This window comes from Chiloscyllium plagiosum, unplaced genomic scaffold (genome assembly GCF_004010195.1).
Source record: "Chiloscyllium plagiosum isolate BGI_BamShark_2017 unplaced genomic scaffold, ASM401019v2 scaf_1793, whole genome shotgun sequence".
NCBI classification, from domain to species: Eukaryota; Metazoa; Chordata; class Chondrichthyes; order Orectolobiformes; family Hemiscylliidae; genus Chiloscyllium; species Chiloscyllium plagiosum.
Genome location: NW_025214761.1, coordinates 21,559 through 30,062, shown reverse-complemented (window position 1 = coordinate 30,062; position 8,504 = coordinate 21,559). Strand labels below are relative to the sequence as shown.

Below are 8,504 nucleotides of genomic sequence, written 5' to 3'. Positions count from 1 at the left end.
ACACAGTGACAGGGAGAGGTAACAGGGTATCTGAGAGACAGTACACATCACACAGAGACAGGGAGAGGTAACAGGGTATCTGAGAGACAGTACACATCACACAGTGACAGGGGGAGGTAACAGGGTATCTGAGAGACAGTACACATCACACAGTGACAGGGGGAGGTAACAGGGTATCTGAGAGACAGTACACATCACACAGTGACAGGGGGAGGTAACAGGGTATCTGAGAGACAGTACACATCACACAGTGACAGGGGGAGGTAACAGGGTATCTGAGAGACAGTACACATCACACAGTGACAGGGGGAGGTAACAGGGTATCTGAGAGACAGTACACATCACACAGTGACAGGGGGAGGTAACAGGGTATCTGAGAGACAGTACACATCACACAGTGACAGGGGGAGGTAACAGGGTATCTGAGAGACAGTACACATCACACAGTGACAGGGGGAGGTAACAGGGTATCTGAGAGACAGTACACATCACACAGAGACAGGGAGAGGTAACAGGGTATCTGAGAGACAGTACACATTACACAGTGACAGGGAGAGGTAACAGGGTATCTGAGAGACAGTACACATCACACAGAGACAGGGAGAGGTAACAGGAGCTCTTCATCAGGAAACCCAGTGGATACCCACACAGACACGGAGAGAATGTGCAAACTCCTCGATGTCACCATCTATTTCCCTACAGTCTATATCTCCCATATCCTTTTCCACAGTAAATACTGATGCAAAATACTGGTCCATTTTCTGCGGCTCTGCACAAAGACTGCCTTGCTGATCTTTGAGGGAGCCCTATTTTCTCCCTCGTTACCCTTTTCTCCCTAATATATTTATAAAATCTCTTTGGATTCTCCTTAACCCTAATTGCCAACGCTATCTCATGTCCCCTTTTTGCCCTCCTGATTTCCCTGTTAAGAATTCTCCTACTGCCTTTACACTCTTCTAAGGATTCACTCGATCTCTGCTGTCTCTATCGGACATCTGCTTCCTCCTTTTTCTGAACCAAACCTCATTATCTCCAGTCATCCAGCATTCCCTATACCGAGAAGCCTTGCTTTCCACCCTGACAGGAATAATGCTTCTCTGGACACTTGCTATCCCGTTTCTGAAGGCTTCCCATTTACCAGCTCAATTTTGACAACCTTCCTGACAATCCAAGACTCCACCAGTTTCTGACATAAACCGAAAGAACGGTACATGCTGTAAATCCATCACAAAATCTGAAATTGCTTGGAATGCTCAGCAGATCTGGCACCGTGTGTGGAGAGAGATTAAGGTGAATATTTCAGGTTGAGTGACCCTCCCTCAGGGGTTCTCCACATGTCCTGAACTCCTGAGGAAGGGTCACTTAACTCCAAACATGAAGTCTGAGCTCTCTCCACAGGTACCGTCAGATCGGCTGGGCTTTTCCAGAAACTTCTCTTATTCCTCCAATGTTTGTGTCATCTGCAAACTATCAATCAGAACACCAACATTTTCATCTGGATCCTTTTTTTATACAATCCCTACCGTGTGGAAACAGGCCTTTTGGCCCAACAAGTCCACACTGACCCTCTGAAGAGTAACCCACCCAGACCCATTCCCCTTCCCTATTCCTCGAGATTTACCCCTGACTAATGCACCTAACCTGCACATCCCTGGACACTCCGTGCAATTTAGCTTGGCCAGTTACCTGACCTGCACATCTTTGGGTTGTGGGAGGAAACCGGGGCACCCGGAGGAAACCCACACAGACACGGGGACAACGTGCTCACCACTGAGCCACTGTGCCAGCCCACAGTCTAATATATATGTTACAAACAACACAGGTCCCAGCACTGATCCACACACAACATCACTGGTCAGAGACCTCCAGTCAGAAAAACACCCCTCTACAACAACCCTCTGCCTTCTATGACCAAGCCAACTTTCTCCCCAACTGACCAATGGGATTAAATCTCCTGGACCAGCTGACCATGTCAAAGGCATTAATAAAGTCCATGACGACAACACCCATTGCCCTCTCCACAATCAGTGAGTTTTGCAAAAGTTGGTAGCTCAGGTTGAGGTTCTGGATGTAGGTTTGCTCACTGAGCTGGAAGGTTCATGTTCGGACGTTTCGTCACCCTACTAGGTAACATCTTCAGTGGGCCTCAGGACAAAGCACTGCTGATGTTTCCTGCTTTCTATTTATATGTTTGGGTTTCTTTGGGTTGGTGATAGACTGGAACTCTTTCAACAAACATATCGAGTTAGACCCTAATTACCACCCCCTGAGAAAAGGAACAGGAAATTACTTCACCACAGGAAATGACATCGCCAAACCAAAGAAACCCAAACATATAAATAAAAAGCAGCAATTTTCAGCATTGCTTCACCTGAGGCTCACTGATGAGGTCATAACTCATGTTTATCACTTCCTCAAAAACCTCCATCTAACTTGAAACACGACCACCCCTGCACAAAGCCATCCCAACTATCCCGCATTCTTCACAGAATACACGAGAATCCTGTGCATTATAAACTTCTCCAAACATTTCACTGCCACTGATGGAAGGCCCACCTGCCTGTATTTCCCAGATGACCTGGTGCCCTTCCTAAACACAGTCACAAAGCTGTCCATTCCCCTGTATGCGAGAAACCTCACCTGGGAAAAAAGGGCAGACAAAGAGAGGAGGGGAGCAGGCCGAGGGTGGGAATGAGGAGGGGAGCAGGCCGAGGGTGGGTGGGAGGGAGAGAGGAGGGGAGCAGGCCGAGGGTCGGTGGGTGGGAGGGAGAGAGGAGGGGAGCAGGCCGAGGGGGAGCAGGCCGAGGGTGGGCGGTAGATGAGGAGGGGAGCAGGCCGAGGGTGGGCGGTAGATGAGGAGGGGAGCAGGCCGAGGGTGGGCGGTAGATGAGGAGGGGAGCAGGCCGAGGGTGGGCGGTAGATGAGGAGGGGAGCAGGCCGAGGGTGGGCGGTAGATGAGGAGGGGAGCAGGCCGAGGGTGGGCGGTAGATGAGGAGGGGAGCAGGCCGAGGGTGGGCGGTAGATGAGGAGGGGAGCAGGCCGAGGGTGGGCGGTAGATGAGGAGGGGAGCAGGCCGAGGGTGGGCGGTAGATGAGGAGGGGAGCAGGCCGAGGGTGGGCGGTAGATGAGGAGGGGAGCAGGCCGAGGGTGGGCGGTAGATGAGGAGGGGAGCAGGCCGAGGGTGGGCGGTAGATGAGGAGGGGAGCAGGCCGAGGGTGGGCGGTAGATGAGGAGGGGAGCAGGCCGAGGGTGGGCGGTAGATGAGGAGGGGAGCAGGCCGAGGGTGGGCGGTAGATGAGGAGGGGAGCAGGCCGAGGGTGGGCGGTAGATGAGGAGGGGAGCAGGCCGAGGGTGGGCGGTAGATGAGGAGGGGAGCAGGCCGAGGGTGGGCGGTAGATGAGGAGGGGAGCAGGCCGAGGGTGGGCGGTAGATGAGGAGGGGAGCAGGCCGAGGGTGGGCGGTAGATGAGGAGGGGAGCAGGCCGAGGGTGGGCGGTAGATGAGGAGGGGAGCAGGCCGAGGGTGGGCGGTAGATGAGGAGGGGAGCAGGCCGAGGGTGGGCGGTAGATGAGGAGGGGAGCAGGCCGAGGGTGGGCGGTAGATGAGGAGGGGAGCAGGCCGAGGGTGGGCGGTAGATGAGGAGGGGAGCAGGCCGAGGGTGGGCGGTAGATGAGGAGGGGAGCAGGCCGAGGGTGGGCGGTAGATGAGGAGGGGAGCAGGCCGAGGGTGGGCGGTAGATGAGGAGGGGAGCAGGCCGAGGGTGGGCGGTAGATGAGGAGGGGAGCAGGCCGAGGGTGGGCGGTAGATGAGGAGGGGAGCAGGCCGAGGGTGGGCGGTAGATGAGGAGGGGAGCAGGCCGAGGGTGGGCGGTAGATGAGGAGGGGAGCAGGCCGAGGGTGGGCGGTAGATGAGGAGGGGAGCAGGCCGAGGGTGGGCGGTAGATGAGGAGGGGAGCAGGCCGAGGGTGGGCGGTAGATGAGGAGGGGAGCAGGCCGAGGGTGGGCGGTAGATGAGGAGGGGAGCAGGCCGAGGGTGGGCGGTAGATGAGGAGGGGAGCAGGCCGAGGGTGGGCGGTAGATGAGGAGGGGAGCAGGCCGAGGGTGGGCGGTAGATGAGGAGGGGAGCAGGCCGAGGGTGGGCGGTAGATGAGGAGGGGAGCAGGCCGAGGGTGGGCGGTAGATGAGGAGGGGAGCAGGCCGAGGGTGGGCGGTAGATGAGGAGGGGAGCAGGCCGAGGGTGGGCGGTAGATGAGGAGGGGAGCAGGCCGAGGGTGGGCGGTAGATGAGGAGGGGAGCAGGCCGAGGGTGGGCGGTAGATGAGGAGGGGAGCAGGCCGAGGGTGGGCGGTAGATGAGGAGGGGAGCAGGCCGAGGGTGGGCGGTAGATGAGGAGGGGAGCAGGCCGAGGGTGGGCGGTAGATGAGGAGGGGAGCAGGCCGAGGGTGGGCGGTAGATGAGGAGGGGAGCAGGCCGAGGGTGGGCGGTAGATGAGGAGGGGAGCAGGCCGAGGGTGGGCGGTAGATGAGGAGGGGAGCAGGCCGAGGGTGGGCGGTAGATGAGGAGGGGAGCAGGCCGAGGGTGGGCGGTAGATGAGGAGGGGAGCAGGCCGAGGGTGGGCGGTAGATGAGGAGGGGAGCAGGCCGAGGGTGGGCGGTAGATGAGGAGGGGAGCAGGCCGAGGGTGGGCGGTAGATGAGGAGGGGAGCAGGCCGAGGGTGGGCGGTAGATGAGGAGGGGAGCAGGCCGAGGGTGGGCGGTAGATGAGGAGGGGAGCAGGCCGAGGGTGGGCGGTAGATGAGGAGGGGAGCAGGCCGAGGGTGGGCGGTAGATGAGGAGGGGAGCAGGCCGAGGGTGGGCGGTAGATGAGGAGGGGAGCAGGCCGAGGGTGGGCGGTAGATGAGGAGGGGAGCAGGCCGAGGGTGGGCGGTAGATGAGGAGGGGAGCAGGCCGAGGGTGGGCGGTAGATGAGGAGGGGAGCAGGCCGAGGGTGGGCGGTAGATGAGGAGGGGAGCAGGCCGAGGGTGGGCGGTAGATGAGGAGGGGAGCAGGCCGAGGGTGGGCGGTAGATGAGGAGGGGAGCAGGCCGAGGGTGGGCGGTAGATGAGGAGGGGAGCAGGCCGAGGGTGGGCGGTAGATGAGGAGGGGAGCAGGCCGAGGGTGGGCGGTAGATGAGGAGGGGAGCAGGCCGAGGGTGGGCGGTAGATGAGGAGGGGAGCAGGCCGAGGGTGGGCGGTAGATGAGGAGGGGAGCAGGCCGAGGGTGGGCGGTAGATGAGGAGGGGAGCAGGCCGAGGGTGGGCGGTAGATGAGGAGGGGAGCAGGCCGAGGGTGGGCGGTAGATGAGGAGGGGAGCAGGCCGAGGGTGGGCGGTAGATGAGGAGGGGAGCAGGCCGAGGGTGGGCGGTAGATGAGGAGGGGAGCAGGCCGAGGGTGGGCGGTAGATGAGGAGGGGAGCAGGCCGAGGGTGGGCGGTAGATGAGGAGGGGAGCAGGCCGAGGGTGGGCGGTAGATGAGGAGGGGAGCAGGCCGAGGGTGGGCGGTAGATGAGGAGGGGAGCAGGCCGAGGGTGGGCGGTAGATGAGGAGGGGAGCAGGCCGAGGGTGGGCGGTAGATGAGGAGGGGAGCAGGCCGAGGGTGGGCGGTAGATGAGGAGGGGAGCAGGCCGAGGGTGGGCGGTAGATGAGGAGGGGAGCAGGCCGAGGGTGGGCGGTAGATGAGGAGGGGAGCAGGCCGAGGGTGGGCGGTAGATGAGGAGGGGAGCAGGCCGAGGGTGGGCGGTAGATGAGGAGGGGAGCAGGCCGAGGGTGGGCGGTAGATGAGGGGGGAGCAGGCCGAGGGTGGGGCCGAGGAGCTGAGCAGCTGGAGGACCTGCCTGCTGTTGTTGCGATGGAGAATGGGACTGAGTGATGCTCTGGTCTCACCATAATACGGCTCAAAGAGTTCACTTGATGCAGCAAAGAAGTCCTCCATTTTGAAGTCGTTGGGCCCTTTCAGAGTCATTCCAAAGCCCTTGGCATGCCATCGCTTCCTCCAGAGTACGTACTCGGAGAATCCCCCAGGCCCAGCACACACATCGGCAAAGTATAGCAGCTCACTGTCCTTATCCCGCAACAAGGGCTTCTGTGGAAACACAGCACACAACGTCACACTGTGGGGGAGGGTGGGGTGCTCACACAGGGCGGGGGTGAGGCACAGAGACCAGGAGTGGGGCTAAACGCAACTCCGAGGCACAGAAAGGTGGGACCGGGAGGGAGTGGCAGTGGGGGTTGGGGCAGGGGCAGGGGGGTGGTGGTTGCGCTCTGAAAGGTTGTCATTTCAAATAAACCTGTTGGAGGTCGGCACAGGCGGGTTGGACCAAAGGGTCTGTTTCCCCGCTGTCCATCTCTACGACTGTGTGACGATAACCTCGTGTTGTGTGACCTCTGACCTTGTCCACCCCAGCAAGCCTCATCCCATCAGGAATGAGTGGAATCACAGGTAACTTCATTGGTTGGCAAGAGATGTGAATCTGACTATTATCGGGAACATTCAGAATGTGAAGAGCGGACATATTGACAGATTACACAGAACCGCAGGAAAGTTTTAAAACTTCAACGATGAAGAATAATGAAGAAAACGATGTTGGCCCAGGTGATGTGCTGTTAACAGACCCCGTTGTAGCTCAGAGTGACCACAGCTGCAGTAAGCACTGGTTGCTTGAGGAACTCCAGTTCAGAGGATGTAGGGGGAGGGGGACAGTGTGCCCACACCACCCCCCCCCTGAGCCAGGGGTTGTATAGGCATTGGTGATGATCGTTCTGGAATGACAGGAGTCAGGGATAGTCTCAGAGGACTGGAAAACAGCTAACATAATACCTCTGTGTAAGAAAGGAGGGAGGCAGAGGACAGGATATTCTTGGCTGGCCTGACCCTGGTCATTAGTAAGATTTGGGAGTCTATTATGAAGAGATTGAGGGGCAGTGGGAAGTGCACGATAAAGTAGGGCTGAGTCAGGATGGCTTCATCAAGGGGAGGTCAGGCCTGACATCTGTTAGGATTATTTGAGGAGGTAATAAGAAAGTTAGACAAAGGAGAGCCAGGGGACGTGATCTATTTACATTCGAGAAGGCCTCAAAATAAGAGAAGGGCCCATGCGGTTAGGGGCAAGGCCCTGGCATGGAGAGGGGATTGACTGACTGGCAGAAGGCAGAGAGTGGGGGATAAAGGGGTCTTTTTCAGGATGGCAGCTGGTGGCTGGTGGAGTTCCATGGGGTCAGTATTGGGACCACAGCTACTCACGTTACAGTCTGATGGGCTGGGGTTATGGAGAGGGAGGGTGAACAACAAACCGCGGGTGGGGGGAGGAGGAGAGTGAGTGCGGGGTGAGGGAATGAAGAGAGATGGTTGGAGGCGGTGGGTGAGCCATGGGGGGAGGGTAGGGGCTTGTGGAGATGTGACACGGACTGCGCTAGGGGAGACAGCCACATAGCCATGGAGAGGCTGCAGACGAGGGGTGGGAGTTCCGGACAGAGATGGACTCGGTGTGTGGCTGACACTGGCTCATGTACTGTCAGCGTCACGAACAGGCCTGTGAATGCTGCCAATGGGAACAGGGCTATACTCACTCCGAGTGAATCACGCGGATTGGTGAACATGCTGTCAAACACATGGTCAATGTTGGCCATTTTCATCGCAGCTCTGAAAGATGATCAACAACTGGAGTGAGACAGAGAAACCCCAGCACTCCCCCATGCCACCCCCAGCAGGAATTACACGGTGCTCAGCTATCGCGGACAGGGCCAGCCCATCCCGAACGGCACATTCGTCTCCTTCAGGGGACAGTTTCAACACAGCTGCTTACCAATACACTGGTATGGAACAACGAGGTGGGAACATTATATGATGTTTTTTTTAAATCATTCATGTGATGAGGGTGGCATTGGCTCGGCCAGCGTGTACTGCCCATCCCTAATTACCCAGAGGGCAGTTGGGGGTAACCCACATTGCTGTGGGTCTGGAGTCACACGTAGGCCAGCAGATTTGCCACAGTGTCAGACCCCAGTGGGGTTAACACTTCACCATGCTTTGGTTTCACACAGGGGGAGGCAGGGAGGGGCAATATGAAAATGAGTGCCCTGGGTGTCTGGGTCAGAGACGTGGCTCTGAGAGCACAGTCAATCGTAGCTTTGCAGGACCCCAGCCCTTTCCAATCAGAGACCCTGCACCAAGCTGCTGTTTACCACAAGCTGAGAGCCGGTACCTGTTCAGGAAGAACACGCCGCGGATGGTCTCGTAAGGGTTAGAGCGGGTTCGGGCGCGACGCATCTCCTCACCCTCCAACTCATCGAACACGCTCTGCAAACGCACACGGACAGCAGAGTCAGCCAGGCACCAGCACACATACACCCAACCCCCTACACCCCCCGGGGAGGGGGGTACACTGTCCCCCACCCCCTACACCCCTGGGGAGGGGGGTACACACTGTACCCCACCCCCTACACCCCCTGGGGAGGGGGGTACACTGTCCCCC

The 8,504-nt window shown here is 58.4% G+C and overlaps 1 protein-coding gene across 1 annotated transcript in view; it reads right to left on the bottom strand.

Moving 5' to 3' along the window:
• Window positions 1–5,718: 5,718 nt before the first annotated feature.
• Window positions 5,719–8,504, bottom strand: part of cmtr1 (cap methyltransferase 1) — a gene marked incomplete at both ends in the record, with an annotated part of 22,421 nt that continues 19,635 nt past the window's right edge. The window contains 3 exons of the mRNA XM_043686579.1: window positions 5,719–6,115; window positions 7,600–7,672; window positions 8,235–8,329. Of these exons, the coding sequence (XP_043542514.1) occupies window positions 5,719–6,115; window positions 7,600–7,672; window positions 8,235–8,329 (565 nt within the window). The remainder of the gene's footprint in view (window positions 6,116–7,599; window positions 7,673–8,234; window positions 8,330–8,504) is intronic.